This window comes from Chelonoidis abingdonii, chromosome 11 (assembly GCF_003597395.2).
Source record: "Chelonoidis abingdonii isolate Lonesome George chromosome 11, CheloAbing_2.0, whole genome shotgun sequence".
In the NCBI taxonomy this organism is placed as follows: Eukaryota; Metazoa; Chordata; order Testudines; family Testudinidae; genus Chelonoidis; species Chelonoidis abingdonii.
This window is the reverse complement of record NC_133779.1, coordinates 43,938,057-43,963,170: the sequence shown is the minus strand read 5'-3', so window position 1 is coordinate 43,963,170 and position 25,114 is coordinate 43,938,057. Positions and strand designations below refer to the sequence as shown.

The window sequence follows — 25,114 nt, the reverse complement described above, 5'->3', positions numbered from 1 at the left end:
ACTAGTTGTCCTCTTATCTAGTCAGTATGTGTTTTAGTTTTGGTTTTTGCTCAGCCTATCCCTCTGTTCCATCTCCGACATATCAGTCTAACTCAGTTCTCTCTCATAAGACTACCATTACGAGGAAGGTTCTAGAAAGTTTCTTATCTGTAGTTGGAAAGGTTACTAAAAGTGCTCTATCACTGAAAAGTTATGAAAGGTTATTCCCAACTCAAAAAATATTTCTTAGAGCACACTGCTTATCATTCACACCCCAATGAAATATTTAAATTACAGAATAACCATAGTGAATAGTAAAATTCTCCTTCAAAGGAGGCGCGGGGGAGGGGGGGGGAACCCTACAAAACTTGCCAGTAAGAAATCCTCACTGTTCTAGAGTTCCCCAAAGAAAAAAACTCATATTAAGTATTCTTCTAAATCTTCTTGGAGGGTAACTGGATCGTGACTCACATGGCTTACAGTTTTGTGTAGAATATTTACTGAAAGATCCTGTTCAAAATTCACATCGTTCTACCGCTGCAAGAGATATGGGCACTCACAGGAATCCAGTACTATGTCTCAATATGTGCTTCCTTTCTCAACATCAAATAGGACATTTGGTGTGAATTTAAATTGCACTCATAATACTTTACAAAAATATATTTCTTTGTTGACAAAATACCACATACACTTGCTCATAAGCCGAATTTTTTTTGTAAAAAGGGAAGCACCAGAGACGGGGGTTGGCAGGAGAGGTGGAACACAGCCTCTCCCCCCCAACAGAGGCAGGGGCAGCTCTAGGCATTTTGCCGCCCCAAGCACAGCAGGTAGGCTGCCTTTGGCGGCTTGCCTGCGGAGGGTCTGCTGGTCCCGCAGCTTCGGCAGACCTTCGCGGGACCAGTGGACCCTCCACAGGCAAGCCACCGAGGGCAGCCTGCCTGCCGCCCTCGCGGCGCTGGCAGAGCGCCCCCCGTGGCTTGCCGCCCCAAGCACACGCTTGGCATGCTGGGGCCTGGAGCTGCCTCTGAACAGAGGGAACAAGGAGAGTCAGCACAGCCAGCAGAGACAGAAGGGAAGAGACGGGGCCAGAGTCTCTCCAGTTCTGGCCACTGCTTTCCTCCCAGCCTCTGAAGCAGCTGCAGCTCTGGGGTTGGCAGGCTGCAGCCGCGCCACCCGGTCTGGCCCACCGCAGCAGGCTGCGGCCAGGTCAGACATCCTCCCCTGGCCCCCCCAGATAAGGTGGGAAGGGACGGGATGGGGAGAGTGTGAGGGTCCCAGGCTAGGGGTAGGGTCATGTGGGGGATGGCCACAGGGGTTACTCCTGACTCCCAGCTTCTCCCTCATAAAAAATTTCCCAATCAGTTGCTGTCCCAGCCTGTCAGGGTAAAAAGCTGGTGTGCTAGGACACTTTGTTTACTTAGGTTTACCTCCGTGCCTGTGGACCCTCGAGGTAAACAAACCATCTTGGCACCTCAGCAGCTTATCCTGATGGACGGGGAGCCAAAGTTTGCTGACCCCTGAATGATAGGGTCAGCTTATGAACGGGTTATAATTTTTTTTCATTTTTACTTATCCATCTTGTGGGGTGGGGGGGGGTCAGCTTATAAATGAACCGGCTTATGATCGAGTATATACACTATGTCTGAAGTTTGACAGTTATAATCAACATGTACACCTTGCCCATTAAGATTCTAAGGCCAATACAAATATCAACCATCACAGGCTTGGAGTAATATTCAGAAGTTTAATTTGATTTTGTCTGTCCAGGGATGAGACATATCTCTTGCTCCTCTTTCATATCCTTTTTGAATAGGACAGGGAATTCTAAGAGAGATTATATTTAAGTTTTATTTTAGAGTATGCTAGAAGAGAAGCAATGAAAAGCAAATGGAAAGGCAACACATTTTTACAGGGAGAAGGAAGATTGTGTATATTTCTTTTGGTTACTATTCAAGGATGTGCAGAACTTAAAACACAGGACATTTCTGAAGGATGGCTGGATCCTGGTTTAAAAATACCAAATGTGAATTTCTCTACTGTGTATTGACTTATCCAATAATTTTATTTCCTTGAGATAAAGAGCAACACTAAACGTATTAATATAAGGATTAGGGATTTCAGACATACTTTCTGATCATGTTATTCTTTTTCGTTGGTTTAATTTCATTACCACATGTTGGACTCTAACTCAATATGGACAAAACTTCACAAGCTTCAATTTCTCCAAACCTGGCAGATCATCTCCTTACTAATATAAGGAAATGGAACACACAACTCCCATTCTCAAATCTTCTGTGTTGGTCTATTCCACTATACAATACAAAATGACAGAAAATGGTTGTTTCTAACTACAGCTCCAGAGCAGGTTTCAACAGTTGATCACAAGGCGCTGCTGACCTTCTTACATGACAGAAATGAAACAGATTAACACAACACTACAATGGTTTGAAAAATGACCCAAATAGCATTAAGGGCAACTGATCCCCTTCCCTAAGATTTCTCACTTGCAGAGTCTGGCAGGAATCTATTCACCCTCAACATTTACATGAGAGCAGTTGAAGAGTGTGAGATAACACAAGCTACGCTGCCAACAATATGCTGAGGACACCCACCTTTAACTAACCTTTACAACAGTGGTTTCCAAACTTTAAACAACAACCTGTGAACCCCTTTCACTAAAATGTCAAGTCTCACAAACCCGCTCCTAAAAAATTAATATTTCCAAGGATTTTCTCCTTTACCCGAGTATAAAAGCAGTAATCTTGGAAATATAAAATTTGTTTTTATGACATGCTTATTACACACTATTATGAATTATTATTTATCATTAAAGTATTTTTATTACTTTATGAAAATGGCAACACTCTTCCAAGATCTCACTTTCGTAGCTTATCATCACTTTGAATAAGCCTGTTATTAGACAAGGCTCCTATGTTTCATCAAAGAGTATCAGATGTGAAACAGCATGAAGGTATTTAAGAAGCGAACTCAAAGTTTTCTTCCTACACAAGCTTTCAGGTCTTCAGCAGTCCAGGGAAATGACGCACATTACAACAAAGCTTAAACTTGTTCTTCATAATAATTTTAAAATTAATACTAGCTGCCTATTTAATTTAAAAAACAGACACAAAAAATCCACCTCCCTTTCCATTTCTTATAAAGAGTCTTGAAGTTTAAATCTCAGTGTGACAGATATGCTTGCTTTGATCTGCTTAGCTCTTGGTAGTCCAGGGGCTCCGGGCTGCTGGTACTGTGCTGCCAGTGGTCCATAGGGACAGCTCTGTCCACCATTAGGGAATTCCCCCCGTCCCCCAAGAACCCACTGTAACATTGCGTGAACCCCAGTTTCAGAACCACTGCTTTACAACAAAAGCAACTACTCCATCTCAAAAGAGATCCCAATGCCTGTTCGATATGTTCAACTGGCTGATTAGTAACTGCACAAAGAAAACTAAGAGTAAAACAATGTTGATGGGAAGAGGGAAGTGTCAAGGAACTGGCCAAGCACTGATCTCTTACTTTTGTCATCTGTCCTCCATTCAAAATAGTATAAGATATTGGGGCTCTGCAGATTTAACTTTAGATGATCAATTAGTGACAATGGCAAGAAATGTTTTCTTTCATCTTGAGCTTGATACGAAACTGTTACTTATTCTCAAATAAGGATACAGCTCCAGTCATCTATATTTTCATCTCCCCATTCCCACTACTTTGATACAATAGCTGTAGCAAAGGGAACTGAATTTTCCACGATTAGCTCTGCTGCAGGCAAAATCCATCCAATTTGCTCTAGCAGATTCCAGCTGGTAGAACATAGCAGACCACCTACTCACTGAGATAAGCCATTAGGGTACATCACTCCATTGCTCTGTACTCTTTCATTGGTTCCCACTGCACTTACAATGATAATTCAAGCCCTAGTGCTAATACTTAAAATATTTTTGAATCAGGACTCAGTTACCTCTGAAATTGACACTTTCACCCATGACTCAGCGAGACAGCTGCACTCTGAGAACTATACAGCTAACAAAGTCAAGATCAAAACATGTGAGAATCGGAGGTAGCATGTTTTTGATCAAGTGGGATGAGGTACTAGAGAAGAAGCCAAAGTCTGACTGCTCTTCAAACATACTGGAAGACCCACCTATACCCTAAAGGTTTTCCCACCATAACCAAATCAAAAGAGAAAGTGGGCATGGGAGCGGGGAGAGAATCACACCAAGCAGTACTTTGCAGAGCCAGAAAAGGTTCTCTGGAGCATATACTCTCTCTTAGTTACTGTTCAAAATGGACAACAATGTATATCTAACTTACCTGCTCACTGCTAAGATATTATGTAGATAGCCTCTACCAAAAAGCTTAAGACAGATAGAAAACATCTGTAGTGATCTCTAAAGTTTTTCTAGTTTTACCAGGTCAAATTTTACCTAGTTAGTCATTGACAGATAAGAAGATCCACATGACTGGAATGTTAAAATCACTAGATATAAGCTGTTTAGGAAGGATCGAATGGGCAAAAGGCAAGGCAAGGCGAACTGGCACTCTTGTCAAAAATGGCACTGCCTGTTTCCAAGTCACCAAACAACTTGGAAGCAAATAATCCTGAATACTTATAGATCAATGTCCTAACAGATAAAGACCAAGATGGGATACTAGTTGGTGTCTGCTAGGGACCACCAAAAATCATACTAGAGAACACAATGCCTGCATCACCTATCTATAATGTGTAGGAACAAACGATTTATTATGATGGAGTCTGATTGAGTGACATACGCTGAAGGTCTCATTCTGCCTGTACTAAAATGTCCTTGGAATGTCTAAAAGTTGTAGATTTCCCAATTCAAAAAGTGCTGCACCCAACATAAGGGAATTCTGTATTAGTCCTTATCTTGACAAGTAAAGAGGAACTGAACACAGAACTGAAAATCAGTGGTTGCTTAGGAGCAGTAATCGTGACTTTATTACATCTGTTACGTGTAAACAGAATAAAGTGCAAACCAATAATATGTATACTTGGTCCTTTAAAAGAGCCAAACTTACAAAGCTGAAAACAATTACAAGCCAAATCAGCTGGGAGAACGAATTTAAAGAGAAAATTGTGAATAATAATTGGGAACTGTTTAAAAACATTTTACTACATGCCCCAAAAGCCAGGATCCCAGGATTGAGCAACAAGACTTCATGGGTTAAAAAACAAAAACAATCTGGTTTAGAGAGTAAGTGAAAGCATCTATAAAATATAAACATATATATAACAAATGGAAAACAGAGGAATTTGATAGCAATTAATATTAACTGGAAGCTAGGAATTATAGTAAATTTGTAGGGAAAGCAAAAGGACACAAGGAGAAATCTATGGCTAGCAAAGTAAAGGACAAAGAAAGAAAGAGTGATACAAAATCAACATGTCACACATTAAATGGATTAAGATCTGGCTAACAGATAGGTATCAACATGCAACTGTAAATAGGAAATTGAGTCGGTGTAATTTTAGTGCAATCCTGTGGAGACTGATTCTTGGCCCTACACTATTTAGCACTTATCAGTGACATGGAAGAAAACATACAATCACCACCAATGAAGACTGCAGATGACACAAAAATTGGGGAAGTGGTAAATAATGAAGGGGACATGTCGGTAAGAGAGAGTCATCTGGATTGTTTAGTAAACTAGGCACAAGCAAATAATACATGTTTTAATATGACTAAATATAAATGCACACATCTAGGAAAAAAAAGAATGTAGGCCATACTTACATAACGGGGGACTCTATCCTGGGAAGCAGTGACTCTGGAAAAGATTTGGGGACCATGGTGGATAATCAGCTGAACATGAGCTCCGAGCACGACACTGTGGCCAAAAGGGCTAATGTGATCCTTGGATACATAAACAGAGGAATCTCAAGTAGGAGTAGAAAGGTTAATATACCTCTGTATTAGGCACTGGCACAACCACTGCTGGAATACTGTGTCCAGTTCTGGTGTCCACAATTCAGGAAGGATGTTGATAAATTGGAGAGGGTTCAGAGAAAAGCCAAGAGAATGATTAAAGGATTTGAAAACATGCCTTACAGTGACAGACTCAAGGAGCTCAATGTATTTAGCTTAAGGAAGAGAAGGTTAATGTGGACTTAATTACCATCTGTAATTATCTACACAGAGAACAAATATTTGATAATGGGTTCTTCAATCTAGCAGAGAAAGGTATAAAACACTCCGAAGAGTGGAAGCTGAGGCTACACCATTCAAACTGGAAATAGGACATATACTTTTAATAGTGAGGGTTATTAATCACTGGAACAATTTACCAACTGTTGTGGTAGAGTCGCCATCACTGGCAATTTTAAAATCAAGACTGGATATTTTTCTAAAAGATATGCTCTAGAAATTATTTTGGGGAAGCTGCATGGCTTGTGTTATACAGGAAGTAAGACTGACGATCACAATGCCTCCTTCTGTCTTGGAATCTATGAATTAGTCTACTAAGGACCTGACCATTCCTATTGATTTTATGTGAAAGATACTCAGATGCTCATATTGAAGATACTAAGGCTTGGAAGGATTAGATTTTTCTATGTCAATTTCACCACACACACACAAACCAATGAAAAAATATTTCCATAGGTAATCATCAGAATTCACAGATAGGCAAAGTAAGAAAAGCACTGTTTGAGAATTTCTTAAGAGTTTGATTTAAGGATATTTACTTTTTGTATTTTGACATGTGATATTGACAATTTGTGTTTTAATGGTTATAAAATTTTTTGAATTTCGACATCTACTGTCATTAAATAATTGTAGGACCATCCTAGAATTTCCCACAACACTGAAAATTTAAATAGTTCAAAATTAAAAAAAAAAAAAATGTTCAAAATCCATAATTTTGTGCAACTGCAAAATTTAAAAATCAAAATAGAAAAAATGCTTAAAAATATTGATATCAGTCAAAATGATAAAAAATCCAATTCTACTGAGACTAAAGATACTTTATGTGAAAAATGTTTGTACCCCTAATCTCGAACCTTTCTTTAAGACAGTAAGATCTTTGGGGTGGAAACAGCTTTTTACTGTCCGTATAGGTCCTACCACAACAGAGCTCCCTATAAATCTAACTGTAGCCTCTAGGCACTACCGTAATCCAAATAATACATTAGAACAGCTAGCAAACACTGAAATTTGATTGGACAGGAAGCAACATACTGCATTTTCAAAGCACTGAAATCTACTCAGAGCTTAAAAGTATGTTCAACTCACCAACAGAAACTAGTGTTAGTTGATGAGAAAATACAGCAGAAATATTTAAACCACAACAGTCACTAGAAAAAATCTTCATGGTAATTGTATTTCTGCACTGACCATGTGTCATTTCTAAATTGATGACTTGCTAGTTCATTTGCCATTTGAACAAGCAGATGCAGTAACTATAGGCATCTATAGGCATGACTTTTCTGAAGCCCTCTAGCGGTGAACAATTTCTAGAATTAATTTTCTTCAGCTAAGCCTTCCAAATAAATGCATCACATTGTTTTCAATACTCTACACGTATGAGAGCTGCAAACCACACACAGCTAAGAAACAAAATGTAAGCAGTTTACGAACCTATATCAAAACTTATAAAGTACCCAAATTGCAATTCTTTTCATGATGGGTTTTTCTGTACTTGGCTATTACTGCTAGAGAAAGACAATCAGCGGATAAGGCATCTCTTTTTCAGCTCTTCATGTGCCAGCTTACAAATAATGGATCTGATTAGCAAATCCTCAACTACAATATATGAAGCTATATCTGCAAAGAAAATTGATAACATTAGTGTTCTCACTGACCCTAAAGAAAATCAGCCAGGACTTGCAGTATTGAACACACTAACTTTCCTGCAACTGATGCTGAGTACCTGAAAGCTCCTGGCAGATGCTGCGGATGAACTGGTAATGCCTGAGGCACTGGCTTCCATGATTAATATCTCCCATTCTACCTCTCTAAATGCCTCTCAGCTGAACATGGTGACATGCTGTAACCATCGCTGATGAGAGCTGGAGATCCTCCTGGAAAGGATGATCTTATCCTAGTTGATCTAGAGATGCTATTAAAATAAAGACAGAAAGAATATTTTGCTCCAACCAACACCTACCAGCCAGAGCTTTTCAATCCAAAGTCCTCTTCCAAACAAGGCATCTTTGATGTTGCTGCTCTCAGGCTTTCAGAAAAGATCTATAAACATCAGCAGGGGAGCAGAAAACCCTAGTATTTTTTTTTTTTTGAATTCTAAACTGCTATTTAAAGGGCTGTCTAATTTGAAAAAAATCTATTTTCTGATAGTCAATTAGTCAAGTTGAAAGCATCTTTAATTAATCCTCACACCACTCACAGGAAGTAAATGGATAAGTATTATCCTCATTTTACAGATAGGAAAGTAGACACAGTGCTTGTGATTCGCCCAGGGACACAGAGCAAGTCAACAGTAGAGACGGAATTAGAACTCAGGAATTCCTGGCTCCAGTCCCTATATTCAAGACATAAGGCCAAACTACACCTCCAAAAGTGATGTTTTCTACATACTGATAGGCAGATAAAAACTTGGTGAGAGCATAAATAGATTTAAACTAGCACATGAATTTTCACTATCTAGAGTTAAAGTACGGAATGCTATGGAAACTTCATGTAATACACACCTCTTGGATCTATGCCCACCCAAGTGTTTTTTCTCCTTCTCTGTTCTCCTAGTGAACACTATGCAAAATACCTCCAACTCTTTACAGCTGTTACTTGCAAGTGAAATATGTTGAATCCACCAGCTTGTAAAAGAATCAACACATTTTTAAAGTGATTGAAATCTTACTGTATTGTAGACTATGCTGGATGTGAATAAGCACTTTGTCTCTTGCTGCTGCATCTGGCTCCACATTTACTCAAAATAGCAAGACTTTTAAAAAAAAAAAAAAAAAAAAAGGGTAGGAAGAATCAAGCTCACTCACACTGAGCTTGCAATTGGCAAGACCAGGGTAAAGTTCATATTCGGAGTTAGAGGCTGAAGGAGAAATGGACTGAAATCTGATTTAGCAACAACGAAATTAGTAACTATATTCTAAACAAGTTCACAAGATTGGTAACACTTATGAACACATGCCAGGTTCTATTATTTACTCATTAATTCCTTTCAGATAGCAAAAACTCATCTAACCACTCATTGTTTTCCTTCATTACTGCAATCTACTCCTCTTTGACCTCTCTGACACCCACACAATCCCTCTGCAATTCATACAAAACGCACCTTGCAAAATGATTTGCCTAACCTGATCTGACCAAAGTTTTCATTTATTTGAATCCCAGTGATGACCTCCCTTCTTCACCTCAAAGTCAAGATTCATGTAACTGCCTTCAAGTCCCTACATAAAACTTTGTCAATGCCTCCTGGTCTGCTCCTGTATCCCCCCTCTGCCTCATGATGCCAGCTTATATGCCCTTTAGTCTGCTTCTCCAGCTAATATCTCCATGCTTTCTTCTGCACTGCTCCTTACACAGAGAACACTCCTTGAACAGGGTGGATAAACAAATGCAATTTAAATTTGATAAAAATCTACTTTTTTAAAAAATCATTGTTTTTTTAAAAAGCAGATTTTTATCAAATTTAAATTGCAATTTTTTAAAAATGCTTCTATCTAAAATTAATTTGAAATGTCAACCTATGTTAAGACCTAAACTTATTACAATTATTAAAATCATTTAAATTAAATAAAAAATATTAAGCAGTGCACATTTGGTGCTAAAGTTTTAAAGAAAGTCAAACCGCTGAACTATCTAGCTGGAAATCACTGGCTAAGCACCAGGAACCAGAGTTTGTTGAAGCGTTAAACCTACTTTTGTTGGCAATAGCCTCTTCTGCATGCACAAAGAGAATATTTTATTCATTTCAGTTTATTCAACTAGTTCAGTTATGACTAGTTCATTCAAAGTTAAGAAACCAGGTAGAAGCTGGAAAAGCAGGAAAGCTTGTTTTCCTCTTTCTATGAATAAACACTAAGTGTCAGAATGAAATCTACTAATTCTAAAAACATTCAAAGACACAGGTAACCATAAACAATCAGTGCAATTCTCTAACTACAAATAACACTTTCTTTGCTTAATAAATCTGTTAGGTTTAATGGATAAATATATTTTGATACATTTTTCTTCTTCTGTCTCCAGTATATCTGAGGTAGTTTCATTTAACTCAAATTTAAAATGCTGTTTTTGTGCAATTTTTAATTGAATTCCAATTTTCATCCAAGTACAGTTTGACGTAAGTCATGAGTAAAAATTATTAAACATCTAGCAAATAAGAAATGCACAATTCACCATTTTTAATAATAAAAATGTAAAAATTAAGAACTCAAATATATGTTAAGCTACATAATCGCTTAAATGTGTTCAGATACATATTTCCTTCTGGTTAACAAAGCACAGAAATTAGTGTAAACTAATGGTTATATTTAGTTTCAGATGAACATGTTTTAAATGGTTACCAACCTATGAGACATTTCATTAGGAAAATAATGAAAAAGTGCAAATGCAAAACATGATTATTTAAATCAAGGTTTCCTGTTTGCTGACTTAAATCATGATTAAAATCAGTTCTTTAAATCGATCCACCCTGTTCATCAATGAATCCACAGGACCATTACCCTCTCTTCTTTCAATTCCCTTTTTAATACCCACCTGTACTGTGACCCCTACAAGAAAATCAATCAATGAATGATAGCTATGGTTGAAAGGCAATTGGGGATAGCTTTTATTTATTTATTTTAAAAGTTCAAATATTTGTAACTATAAATTGTGCAGCATATAACTATTTGATGAAACCACTGATGTTACCTACATTACCCATGTTCTCTCTTCCAATGTTCGCCCTACTCACTATGAAGTCTTTTTTTCAAATCAGACAGTAAACATTTTCAGAGCAGAGAACATGCCTTTCTATCGGCTTGCACACCACCTAACACAATGACGTCCTAATCAAGGCCTTTGTGTACATCCATAATACGATAAGTAAATAGCAACAGTAAATATATTAATCTGGTATGCCCATCATGACTATGTTAAACCAGAGTGATGAATGCTGACTTACGGCCCATAATTATGAAAATTGTTTCAGACTTTTATACTTTGTCATTTAATCATACTGTTTCTCACCTGTTCCTTTCTATTTCTGTTATAGGGTATGTGTAGTTTGTGATTTTATGAGAGAGTTTATGGAATATTTACTTTATAAAAAAGAAGCAAAGATAACCTCTTACTTCAGAAAGGAATAGCTTATAGTATTCTGAAGCTTTCAACTACATTGTTCAATTAATTTATTACTGGATGGTTCAAGTCACCAGACATTACTGTAGATTTTGTTACCTCCTCCAATCCTTTTCAACATTCTTGTCACTGTCACTATTCCGATGCAGAAGCCAGCTCTTATATCCCCACTATTATGTTTCTATTCTTATTATATGGGACTTTTATCCATTGAGATTCTCCTTCATGGCCCTCTCTAGTAAGAATTTCTCTTTCAACAGGGCACAGAACACTCTACCTATTCAAGCGCATTAACTAGTTTATAGGAAGCAGTGTGAAACAGTGGCTAGATTACTGAACTGGAAGTCAGGAGATCCTGAACTGCATTCTTTTTGGTTGTGTCAATGACCTGCTATGTGACCTTCAGCAAGAAATTTTACCTCTCTGATTTAGTTTCCTCATCTGTAAAACATGTATACGTATATAGTCCACAGATGAGAAATGCTGTAGGAGTTAAATACTATACTAGAATGAAGGTTGGATAGGTCTACGATGTATATATGAAATATAAGGGCCGAAATGTTAATTTCACTGTCTTGTCAATTAAGGATGCATTACATAATATGACATGGTTTTACAGGTGTTACATGTAGTGGGTGATGCACATATTAGAATGTCTAATGAGAGTTCAGGTTTATAGATGATGAAGATGTACAGAGTGAAAACATAAGACTGTCTCATGCCATTGAGCTCTAGAGAGTGGGCAGAAGAATATGAGAGCAGATTTAAGGGTCTTTGGGCCACCTTACCTTTGTGTTTCCAATTTTTAATTAAAAAAGTGTTACTTTAATTTCCTTGATAACAAGTTGTATTTTTTTAAAAAAAAAAAAGTTAAGTTCTCTCACCATCTTTTAATTATTGATATATATATATTTACTACCTTAACTTGAGCTTTATTATTTACGCCACGCTTTATGAAGGACATGGTACCAGAGATAGTAAATCAATATTTCATTTTGAATTCTCTCTATAGTGCAAAGAGAATGCCTTTAGTTATGCTTAACAAGAACTAGGATCGCAATATGGAATTTAGGAACAAAGACTCAAGTTTTGTTTTCTAAAAGGTGTTATGCTAGAGGAACAATTTACCAAACTTCCCCCAGCTATAAGATCAGCATTACCAGGTTAGGATAAGAGAATCAGGCTCATAATGGTGTAATTCTGCCTCTCTCCAACTGAGGGGCAAAACATGCAGTCTACATTCCACCTCATATTAATGTCTACTTAACAGCACTGAAGTTCTGGAGCAATATATTACATTTAATTTTCCATAACTGTAACAGCATCATGACTTGTATCAATGGCCCTGTGGCATGTCAATTGTTTAAACTACTTTCTATACACTCATAGAAGTTGTAGACATGAACAGTTTCAGTTCAGCAACTAATAGATAATGAGAATGTCTTCCTTTTTATAAAGCATAACTAAATGCATTTTGCTGTGCAGTATTAATGCTATATTAAGTGATTTTTAGACAATTGTTGGCTCCCAGGAGGAAATCAAGTAGAACTGAAATATAAAAATTTTGGAATAAATTTGTCTTTAAAACTGGGGGGAAAAACCCTACCACCAAAGAGCCTTTTTCTTACATTTACATCTTAGAAAAGCTAATGTGTTTTTAAAAAAGCATAAGTTTAAAAAACAAAACAACACACTAGGAATTAATCATTCTACTAATTTTTCTATACTAATGTCTATTAGAGAAGGTTCCTGGTTTCTGTGCTCTTCACTTCTTGCTAGACTGTGGAAGAAATTCACTGAATAAGAAGAGAGATTAGAATATTTGTTGTAGAATTATTAAGGAGTTCAAAACAAGTGCTGTTTGGCTTACCTGTTACTCTTTACTGTTTAGTTACCTTATAAAGTAATTTGAATTTTGTTATAACAAAATTGATCTGGAGAAATAAATCTAACTTCTATTGAAACAGCATACTTGAAATGATATTTTGAATGTTTCCACAGGAATTCTTCCCTTATTCACTACACGTATTGTATATAAATGACTTATTGCTTGTCTATCTGACAGAGTAACACACAGTGGAAGAGGCTACAATGGTGCAACTAATGTAGAAAGCACTTCTAAAAATCAGACCAGTTCTATTTAAGTGTCTAACTATGATCTAGGAGCCTAATATTTAGATTTGAAGATTCTGGCCTGTGTTGTAATACATGCTTTACAAAGGGGGCAAAGTTAAGATTGCATGAGCAACCCTAACACTGCCATTTCTTTACTCCTAGTACCATATAAACACAAAGTAAGAGAGAATCTTGCTCCAAAGAACTTATTTCACCTCATCCACATACCATGGGCCCAGATTCATGTACAACAACAGACTGTCCCAGAAATAATACGAGCAACAGCCCCTTTTCCCTTCCATGGCTACCAAAAAGGCAAGGTGAATTCTCTGTGGAATCTGAAATGTCCAGATAAAGTGTCCAATTAGTAAATAAAAGATTATAGATAAGAGTAAAGACTAGATGACTATATAGATCTATAACCATCACATAAGAACAGTCATACTGGGTCAAACCAATGATACATCTAACCCAGCATCCTGTCTTTCGATAGTGGGCAATCCTAAGTGCTTCAGAGGGAATGAACAGAACAGGTAATCATCATGATCCTTCCCCATCACGAACAAAGGGGATTCATTTGAAGAATAACGAAAGGGACATTTAAACTGACCACTAGCAGATAGAACATTTTCCCATTAAAATATGCAGCTGTGGTCCATTCTGTGGCTCATCCATCCCAAGAATTCCCACATAACTTAGGAGAAACCACAGAGCCCCTCAACCCTGTTAAATACAGGCTCCGCTGTCAAAGGGCCTGTCTCAACTCCACCAACAAATTGCTGATCATACTATTGAGCAGTCCCCCACAAAAAGTCCCATAAAATCTGCCTCTATGCAAGAAAGTAAGAACTCCAGCCCTTCAAAATAAAACAATCCATTAGGTTAACAAGCTCCCACTCCTTCACAAACATGAGTAAAATCCCCTTGCCAAATAGGCCCAACAGACTAAGATCCCTTCCCACTTGTTCAAACACAGGTTTAGCTGCCTCATGGGTTATCTTGTAGACAGTAGATGACTTCAGGGAACTCGGAAGCATACTGAAGAAGAATGTCCAAATTAACTTCTCTGTGATCCCTCTTGTCTCATGAGCAAAGGAATACAGAAGGCAGAAGATTCTGAAAGAGAATCACTGGCTAAGTGAGTGATGTAGGGCGGAGGGTTTGGGTTTGTGAAATATTGATCCACCTTCTATGCTGACAGACAGATGTATAGTTTGGATGGCCTCCAACTCAGTAGAAGGGGACCAATCTTCCTGGGGATAGCCTGTCTAGAATAGAGTAGTTAAACTAATAACAAAGAGGGAGGGCAAAACGAGGGAAGATATGAGCACTTCGCACAACAACTGAGATGATGAGAACATAATTAATCAACGAACCTAAGGACATGAAGAGAAGAAATTATTTAATTGCCTATAAACCAAAGCTAGGAGCCTGGGCAACAAACAAGAGGAAACGGAATTGTTCATTTATGAGCATAACTTTGATCTAGTTAGTGTTATAGAAACTTGGTGGGATGATTCTGAGTGGAATGTCAAAATCAGTTGTTATAATTAATGCCCTGTTTCATTTGTGATATTGTGGATCCTGCTATATTAGGCTCCTACTGCACTTTTGATTTTTATTAGCTTACTTTGCACAGTCCACAATTTTGCATACATTTTGAGTATGCAATTAGTACTGCACTAACATTAAATGCCTGTACAATGTAAAAGGCTGAAGTGACTGGACTTGGACTTTCTATAGCAGTTGTGTTAAAACTGTTAGTTTTCTGAATTTTATATTGTACCAGTCACATTTTATTTTTTAAATAAATGTAATATAGTTGCAGCAAAATGTCTGATCATCAAAAAAATTAGTAGGCATAACATAATACTGGACCGTTTATATATCATTCCAGCAATTTTTTCTTAAACGAATAGGTCTACTCTGGCTTTTCCAAACTGCTGCTATTAATAAAGGTCCATTATTACTTTTCTGTGATTTTCCATGTCTTGTCCTCAACTCAGCTGCAGTTATTTTACCTCTATGTTTGGCATGGGTACAACCACTGCTGGAATACTATGTCCAGTTCTTGTGTCCATAACTCAAGAAGGATGTTGATCAACTGGAGAGGGAGAGAAGAGCCACGAGAACGATTAAAGGATTAGAAAACATGACTTACAGTGGTAGACTCAAGAAGCTCAATCTATTTGACTAAAGAAAGAGAAGGTGACCTGATTACAGTCTATAAATACCTACATGAGGAAAAAATATTTGATAATGGGCTCATGAATCTAGCATAGAAAGGTATAACATGATCCAAGGGTTAGAAGTAGAAGCTAGACAAACTCAGGCTGAAAATAGGGCATACATTTTTAACAGTAAGAGTAATTAACCATTGGAACAGCTTATCAAGCATGGTGGTAGAGTTTCCATCACTGCCACCTTTTAAAACAAGACTTGGTTAGGCATTATTTTGGGAAAGTTCTATAGCCTGTGTTATATAGCAGGTCAGACTAGATTATCACAATGGTTCCTTCTGTGCTTGGAATCTATGCACTGTTAGGGAATCAACCTCCGAATCACAATATTTTCTGACTCCTGACTGCCCCATTCACCCATGTTCAAATACAGCCCTGACCATGAACAGTCACCCCTTCTCCAAACACGGGGCTCCATGAGGATCAAGCCTTAGTTACTTACACTGCCCTATCACCATCGTGCCTGAGCACCTCAAATATTTAAAAAAAGAAAATCTCTCCCCCACACACTTTCCAACAATAGGAGAAATAGTCTGATCAGTTTATTTTTTTTAATGTATGTGTTGTGAGCCTGTCTCTCTGTGCACAAAAAGCTTATTGAGGGAAAGCCAGGCCTAAGATGGGTTGTGCATGGAGTTCTGTGGTCACTTTATCTACTGCAGGAGAGTTCATAGACTAAGTCTACCTCCAGTGCAAGTTGAGTTTCTAAGGCATGAGCTTTGCCTATCAGTCTGCCACCCAATCCCCTTCGAACACATGTTCTACTGTCAGGATACCACTCTCAGCATCTCAAATACAAGGCTCAAAGTCAAGTATTCCACACCTCGCCCTGGCCTGTCAGGATTTCCATCTCCCTTGCCCAAAGCACAGACATCTCTGCTAGTGATCTTACACTTGAAACACAGGGCTTCCCAACAGAAATGCCCATCTCCAACACAAAACTGATTGGCAGGAATTCTCTTCCACGCTCAAATAAAGGCACAACCATCATGGATCCTTGGCATCCAAATGTCCTACTTTCAGAGAACCTTGTCCCTCAAACACAGGCAAGACTGTCAGTGATTCCCCCAGTCCCATTCTATGTTATGCAAGAATTCAGGCTAGATGATCAAATGATGTCTCCTATTCATAAAATGTATGAGTTTACCAATCCCAAATATAAAATTAGTTTGTCAGAAAGCCCCTCACATCTCCGTCTAAAACACAGGATAAACTGTTAGGGTTTCCCTGGCCACCAACCACAGGCTTAAGGAGGGGACATCCCCATCTAAACACTGGCTGAAAGGTCAGAGGATTTCCTGCCCCTTCCCTGCAACCACAATCTTGCTGGGAACCTTCCCTTTCCCAAACACAGGCTGACTTTCAGGGGTTCCCCTTGTCAACCCAAACAGAACAGATTGCCTGGGATTAATCCTGCCAACTTAAACACAGGCTAGAATGTCAGGCAGCCACCTCTCTTATCTGTTTTGACACAGGCTGGTCCAGGGATTTCTCTCCACAGAAACACAGATATATGGAAAAGCAGCAAAGAGTCCTGTGGCACCTTACAGACCAACAGACGTATTGGAGCATGAGCTTTCGTGGGTGAATACCCACTTCGTCGGATGCAGATATATGGAGCTGTCATGGACCCAGCCCCTCTCCACTCATGGAACTGACTGACTGAGGTTTCCCACACTCACCCTTCACCCAGAGTCAGGAACATCATCAGTGATCTCTTTTCTCCCATACATGACTCCCAAATATAGGCCTTATCAAGACTCCTCACAGGCCTCAAGGGGTATTTCTACACAGCTGCTGGGAGCAAGCCTCCCAGCCCAGGAAGACACACTTAGACATACTTGTGCTAGCAGGACTTGAGCTAGCATGCAAATAGCAGTGTGGATGCTGTAGCTTGAGCTGGAGTTTAGATTCTCAAGTCTATGGGGTCAGATGGGGTTGGGAGCCCAAACCACAACATCCACATTGCAATTTTTCGTGCACTAGCTCAAGCTCTCTTAGCGAAAACATGTCTTCCTAGGCTGGGAGGCTAGCTCTGAGCTACAGTGTAGACATACTGAAAGTCAATGATACCCGATCCCTCCAAAATAGACCTATCAAGGATTCCTCATCCCCATCCTAAACACAGCCCTGTAAGGGATCTCCTCTGCAAATACAGACCCATCAGGGATTTTACTTCCCCACATACTCCCAACACAGCATTTCCCAATCCAAGGTCATGCCCCCAGGAAGAGTCAAACTAATGCAATGAGGATACAGAACAGATGAGAAGAACTGGATGACTCTGAATCTGACTACTGATCCTTCCCAATAAAAACGTGGCTGTGGGCGTTTCTGTGAAAAGCACTTGCTTTCCACCCCTACTACCAAAGGGCTCCTAATTAAACTGAATGGCCACAGGAAGAGCTAATTGGCCTAAAAGCTCTCATACAAGCCTGATTACTAAAGAACTCCCTGCTTCCTAACACACAAGCCATGTTGTGATGGAGTCCCCTCTCTCAAGGCACAGGGCCTGGCTCTCAGAGATCTCCCCCTTCCCACAATGCACTGGGGGGGAGAGGCTGGCTGTTAGGTATTCCCCCCTCAAGGTACAGGACTGGCAGTCAGAGATGACCTCCTCACCCACTCCAAGACTCAGGCATGGCTGTCAGGGACCTCCCTCATTCCCTCAAAGCACAGATTCCTGACAGCTGGGATATATCTCACCTACCAGGCACGCACCCGGCTCTCAGGGATATTCTTTGTTCTTCCCCAGGCATAGGACCCACCTATCAGGATATCCGCCCTCCTAGGCATGGGACCTCAGCTGACAGGGATATTCCCCCCCAACACACACACCAGGAAGGGGCCCCGGCTGCCAGGGATATTCTGCCCCTACCCCCTTCAAGGCAGGGGCCCCCGGCTGCCAGGGATATCCCGCCCACCCGCAGGCAGGGGCCCGGCTGTCAGGGATCTCCTCCTAAAGCCCCCGCCCCCCCCCCCCCGCAGCGCACGGCAGCTGGCAATAAGGATCTCCCACCGCCTCCGGCAGGCACGGGGCCGCTGTCAGGGATCAGTCTCTCCCCCCTCCCCCCCGCCAGCAGCGGCCCGGCTGTCAGGTGATTCGTCCCTGCTCCACTCCCCGCCCGCCCCCGCAGGCACAGCCCCGGCTTATCAGGGATCTCCGCCCCCTCCCTCCCCACCGCAGGCACGGGCCCCGGTTGTCAGGGACGCCCCCCGTGCCCCGCAGGCACAGGCCCCGCTGTCAGGGAATCTCCCCCCGCACCCTCTCGCCCCTGCAGGCACGGGCCCCGGCTGTCAAGGATCTCTCCCGCTCCACTCCCCCCACCCCGCAGCCACGGCCCCGCTGTCAGGATCTCCGCCCACTCCCCCCCTCTGCTGCAGGCACGGGCCCCGGTGTCAGGATCTCTCCCGCGCCCCCCGCAGGCAAGACGAGCTACCGGTTGTCAGGGATCTCCCCCGACGCGCGCGCCCCGCAGGCACGAGCACGCGGCTGCCCAGGATTCCCGCCCCCCTCCCCCCCTGCAGGCCCACGGGCCCCCGGCTTGTCAGGGATATCCCGCCCCCTCCCCCACTGCAGGCACGGGCCCCTGGCTGTCAGGGTATCCGCCCCCGCTCCCCACCCCTCCCCCGCGCCCCCGCAGGCCACTGGCCCCGGCTGTCAGGATCTCCCGCCCCATCCCCCCACCCCCAGCACGGCCACCGCTGTCTAGGGTATCCCGCCGCCCTCTCCTCCCGCAGGCACAGGCCCGCTGTCAGGGATATCCCGCCCCCCTCCCCCCCACCCACTGCGCAGGCCGGGCCCCGGCTGTCAGGGATCCTCCCCTCCACTCCGGCCCCACCCCCAGCGCACGGCCCCGGCTGTCAGATCTCCCGCCCCCCTCCCCCCCACCCCCACCCGCGCAGCGACGGCCCCGGCTAGTGGTATCCTCGCCCCTCCCCCCCCACCCCACCGCGCAGCACGGGCCCCGGCTCAGGGATATCCCGCCGCGCCCCCCGCGTCGGATCGCCGCCCACGGGGCACGGCCCCGCGTTCAGGGTATCCCCCGCCCCCTCCCCCACCCCGCGCAGGCACGGGCCCCGCTGTCAGAGATATCCCGCCCCTGCAGGCACGGGCCCCGCTGTCAGGGATCCCCGCGCCTCTTCTCCACCCCCACACAGGCCTAGCTGTCAGGGATCCCCCACGCCTCTCGCCCGCCCCCAGGCACGGGCCTGTCTGTCAGAGATTCCCCGTACGTATCCAAGGCCCAGGAGAAGGGGCTGGCGAGGGCCCGGGCGTCGCATGCGTGTGTTGTTGAGCACCATGTTTATCGGGGACAGGGTGGGGCGGTACCCCTAACGCGGATCCCCTGCCCAGGCTCCCCTCCCCCCGGTCTCCGGGCCTGTGGAGGCTCCGGTCCCCGCCCGGCCCATCCCGACACGACCCCCTCCTCACCGTGTCAGCGACAATACGGCCAAGGCCGGGGCCGCGTTCCTCCGCGCCGCATCCTCCCGGCCGCCCTCAGGGACAGGGTCAGGGCGGGACCCGGACCAGCCCGCCGCCGCTTCAGCCCCTTCTCAGAGAGCCGAAGCAGCGAAACCAAAATGGCGGCGGCAGCAGCAGCAGCTCCTGCCTCAGCGCGAGCTAGCGCCTCGTGCCCCGCCCTCTTCGCTTCTGTCCACGCCCCCAGCAGACACACCTCCTGGTTTGCTCGGCCCCGCCTCCTCTGCAGATCTTATTCCCTTGCCGGGCTGGGGGGAGCTGAGGGCGGGTTTAACCTGCTGGGGGTGGGGCGCAGAGAACTCTATTCCCCGTCTCCGCGCGTTTTTGTTCGGCTTGCTGGTTTGTCCTCTCAGAGCATCCGTAGTAAGTAGATACCTTCATGACTTCCTTTTCTTCCTCTGTAAGATGGCGGCGCCCAGGGGCGTGGTGGGAGCGGTCTAGTGGTTTATGCGGAGTTCCAGTCTGCTGGTGAGGCCTTGCAAGGTCCCGTGCCTGGGCGACCGAGGGAGGCCCTCTGGCACGCGGGCAGCTGTATCCCGTCATGACCCCGCGTTTAGGGAGGGGCTGGGGATGCAGAGTGGGGTCCTAACAGAGCTCGGCTGTCATGGGCCCAGCTCGCAGCAGCGCTCCGGCGTGACGGGGGAGTGCTGGGTCTCCGAGTTTTCAGACGCCTCAGCCATGTGCCCTCGAAAGTTCCAGGAGAGCGAGCCAAAAACACCCATCGGGACAATGGAGCTGTACTATGGCACCCTGCGGGCTAGTGGCTTGGGGGATAGGGCCTCAAGTTTAACGCCCTCTACCCCTGGCCCTCACTCGTGGTATTTTCTGCTTTTGTTCTCATTTATATTTGTTTCCTCCCTACAGGCTCTTCTCTTTGCTGTGACCTTTTTCTCTATCTCCCCCACCCAATAGTGTCTCACTGGATCCCAGCTTGGTCCATCCATGCTATTGCCTTACCTCACAGTGCTGAACTTTGTTTGGCACAGCTGCCACTTGTCCATTATATTTGGCTGCTAATGTATGTTTCTGGGGGGAGGGATAGCTCAGTGGTTTGAGCATTGGCCTGCTAAACCCAGGGTTGTGAGTTTAGTCCTTGAGGGGGCCATTTGGGGATTGGTCATGCTTTGAGCAGGGGGTTGGACTAGATGATCTTCTGAAGTCTCTTCCAACACTAATAATCTATGATTCTTGTTGCCCTCCCAGTAACTTCCACCTTTTCCCTCCAAATGCCATGAAACCTTTGGGTCCCAGTATCCCTTTGCCACCCTTCTGAAGGGGCCTTCACCCCAAATTTGAAAGCTTCAGATTTTAGTGTTGTGAAGAATCTTCACAACGTGGCTGACTCTGATGCTATTCATAACAGACACATCAGCGGTTCTGCTCAATGATTCCCAAGCGGCTATTAAGCAAAAACTAACCAGTATCTTCAGTTCTTGCTGCTGCTTTTGGGACCTCTGTGGGCAGCAGTGACATTGATAGTCTGATCACGCTGTGGTGCAACCTGCAAAAGCTCTGAACAGACTAAACACTGGGGAAAGATGAAGCTATAGTAGAATCTGGGAATAGAAGTTTGACAGAACTGTCAGCATTTTCACTTTCCTTGCCTTCTGGGTAGATTGGGGACCACCATTTTTCACAGCAGTCTGAGACTGCTATTTTTAGTTCTTTGCATATTAGGTATCTGAAACCTTTGTATGTCCATGTGGGGTAGTGTGAGAGGGAGGGATTGATGGTACACATTAGAAGAGTAGGGTAAAGAGATATTTGGGGAGGAGCAGAGGGAGAGCATATGTGAGCAGGGTAGAAAACACAGTTTAGGGAGAGAGGAGATTCAATATATGAATCTGCCATGGAGGGTGTGTGGCTTCTCCTGCCATATCGTTTCATTTTGGGGTTCTTGAATCCGGTGGTGAATACATTGGTACTAAACATCCACTTTTTAGTACTTATAAAGAAACTTGTTTTTCAGATTAATGTAGGGAGAGAGACACCAGATTAGGGTTTCTCTGAGGTAGAGATGCTTGTATGTGTAACCTTCATTCTACTTCATGGAGTTTTCACTGGTAAATTAATTGTGTGGCTGAGATGCCTCCAAAATTGCTTGCTTTTTACTTTTTAAAATGACTATTCACAAGCAATTTCAAAATAATGTGCAAGCTTTAACAGTGAGAGTAACTAACCATAGGAGCAATTTATCTACGAACATGGTTGATTCTCCATCACTTGAAGTCTTTAAATCAAGAGTAGATATCTTTCTAAAAGATATGTAATAGCTCAAATAGAAGTTGTGGGTTTGATGCAGAAATTATTGGTGAGTTTCTTTGGTTTTTCTAATACAGGAGGTCAGAATAGATAGTCAGAATGGTCCCTTCTAGCCTTGAATTCTGTGACTCAATGAGCTGCCTCTTGCTCTCCAGAACCAGCCATAGTTGGTGTTGGTGAAGAGCCTTGTAATGATCTTCAGTGATGCCTCCCTCCCACACTCACATATATGGTGGTTCAAAGTTATGCCTGGTTTGAGATGGATTCTCCATGACTCGAGGAGGCTTCCAAGTAACACAGTTGATGCTGCTGCTCTGAAAGTATTCTCAAAAGACTGAATTCAGATTTCTTTAGTGGCAGAATGTGAGTGGCATCCTGGATTGTTTTTGAACTTAGTCTTTATTTTAATAAGACCAGGCACAAGTTAGTGAAATATCTGTTATAGTAGAGAAGTTCATGACTCCTAGACAAAGGGGTTAAACTCTTGTGAAAAGTTGAATTACTCCTTTCTGTTCCTCACCAATGTCTTGTTATCCTTCTATGTGCTGGCACTGGAGAGTAGAATGAACTAAGAATTTCAGCAAGTTTTTTTTATGTGGCAGAACTAAAACTTGTTCTTTTGAATTTGTTTCTTGCTGATTGCTCAGTGTGAGATCAGAGGATCTCTTTACAAGGCTAATGTCATCCTTCCTTAAGCGTTCAGTTATTTTCCTTCCTCCTCAGCATAATGAGAATTCCAGATACTATTCCATCCAGTTAGTAACCTTTGTCTTCTTTCATAAATTAGCTTTTGTGTTTCTTCTGTGCAGAAGCTGTTAACTACAGGAAGATCAGAAGCCATTGGTTCCTGAAAGTCATCCACTCCTGAGAGGTTAGTAGCTTGCTTTAAATGTATTCTATAACAACTTCTTACAAGTGAAATTTTTTTTTAAATCTGTTAAATTTTATGTTGTGTTCTAACATGCTATTTAGGATAGAGCTATGAAGACAGCCTTGAGCACAAGTACCCTGATTAAATTGATTTTTGGGACCCTCTGTTCTTGCCTCAATCTGTCTATTGTGCATTTTGCTGCTTTTCCTTCTGTCGTGGTAACCAAAGCTGACTGTTGAGCAGCAGACTCTGACAGATGGAGGAGCGGGAGCAAATTGGGAAGCTTTCTGTGTCTTAGTGTTGTCTTGCATGATTCCTGCTTCATAATATCTAGTAATATTAAACTGACTTCTCTTATTCAAAGGGGGATCACCTTTTGATTCTGCCTGTCAAAATCACAAGGAAAGGGGAATATCCATCCCTCAAGATAGCTGAGCACAAGACCGAGGCTTTCAGTCATTAAAGCTACTTATCAAGTATGGTGCTTATTGCATCTAATGGAGAAGGGTATTTTGCAGAGATATTTGCAACTGCTATGCTGTCCCCCAAGGCAGTGCTGCTGTTTTAATAACATGCTTTACTGCTGTGAAGCACATACACACCACCTAATGCTTTGTTGGAATCTTATTGGTCTATTTAGAGAGTAAGCTTGTTGGGCAGGAACAGTTTGTCCTATGTTGGGTATAGTTGGCACTAAACAAAAATCGTATTTCCCAAAGTCCTTCCCCTTGGGATTTGGGAGATGCTTACATATAAAGTTTTTGTATGATATTTGACATACTTTTAGCTAACTTTTGGAAGAGCGTGCACATAGGATTCTGAGTAAAGGAAAACCAATTGTTTGCAAGTAGTTCTAAAGCCAGAAGGAGACCATGCAAAGTTTGTTTTCACACTCATTGATGTAAGAAATACTTTATGCCTATCTGGATACATGGTTAACCTGACTTCATTTATTTTTTTTGGAGGTCTCTAGGATTCTCTCTTCATGGAACAGGCTCACAGCATGACTGATGAGGGAGAAGATGGAAGAAGAGCTCTGTGTAAGCTCGAAAGCTTGCCTTTCTCACCAGTGAAGTTGGTTCAATTAAAGATATTACCACCCTCACCTTCTCTCTCTCTAATATCCTGGGACCAGCAGGGCTACAAGAACACTGTATACACCATGGCTGATGACAGTTCCTAAGACACGCATTTGAGAACTTGATAGGAGAGATCAGATATTGTGAATTGCTGAGAGTAAACTCCACTCTTGTTTCTGCAGGAATAATGCTGAGAAGCGTGAAAGGCGTGATCTGCCAGGGGCCCAAGGTGAGTCCTGCACTGGCTCTGTGAAGTATCCCCTTTGCTGGATCTCTGTCTTGTGACAATCATTCCAGATCCCTAAAAAGGTCTTTTTCACATTGCACTGCGTAATGTAAGTCATTTTGAAAACAGAAAATCTGCTGGATTTGCAATAAAGGCATCCTTTCTCAAGATCATTGAGCAGCACTACTCCTGATAAGAAGATCCACTACTGATGATGGCCTTGATTCTTTACTGTGCCTCCTGAGGGGGTATGGCCCAAGAAGTAGGGGGTAAAGATGGGGCAAGGATGGCTTTTATATGTTCTTTACACCTCTGGGCTTGGCTGCAGGCCTATCTGCCCCCACTTATGGGTCATCCTCTAGCCGAAAGTAGCTGAAGTGCAGAGTAATGTGGTCCTGTTCTGGCCTGGCATGCCTCTATCCTGGGGACTGTGTTGAAAGTAGAATCATGGGGTTATCTTAATGACCTTATGCTTGCTAGGGGAACTCTTTCTGCTCTGATCTTTGTCCCTGGGGGCCAATTCAACTGGCTCTGTGGCCCCTTTATGGCCAACAGCAGCACAATAGTGAGGACCTTTCTCTTC

At 42.6% G+C, this 25,114-nt stretch overlaps 2 protein-coding genes across 8 annotated transcripts in view; one reads left to right on the top strand and one right to left on the bottom strand.

Annotated features, from left to right (window-relative positions):
- ASH1L (ASH1 like histone lysine methyltransferase) overlaps positions 1–20,270 on the bottom strand; it is a 162,366-nt gene extending 142,096 nt beyond the window's left edge. Inside the window, exon 1 of one of the 2 annotated variants that reach the window (XM_032767134.2) lies at positions 20,046–20,270. The gene's annotated coding sequence lies outside the window, so the exon portion shown is untranslated. Of the gene's footprint in view, positions 1–5,735; positions 5,957–20,045 lie in introns of those variants that run through there. The other variant, XM_032767135.2, reaches the window with a different exon arrangement.
- A 192-nt stretch (positions 20,271–20,462) lies between these two features.
- The window catches only part of DAP3 (death associated protein 3), a 28,504-nt gene continuing 23,852 nt past the window's right edge, over positions 20,463–25,114 (top strand). For 4 of the 6 annotated variants that reach the window (XM_032767185.2, XM_032767187.2, XM_032767184.2 and 1 more), the window contains exons 1-3: positions 20,463–20,561; positions 23,165–23,226; positions 24,488–24,534. In XM_032767185.2, the coding sequence (XP_032623076.1) occupies positions 24,493–24,534 (42 nt within the window). In that variant the 5' untranslated portion in view covers positions 20,463–20,561; positions 23,165–23,226; positions 24,488–24,492. Of the gene's footprint in view, positions 20,562–23,164; positions 23,227–24,191; positions 24,267–24,487; positions 24,535–25,114 lie in introns of all 6 variants that reach the window. The other 2 variants (XM_032767186.2, XM_032767183.2) reach the window with 1 other exon arrangement.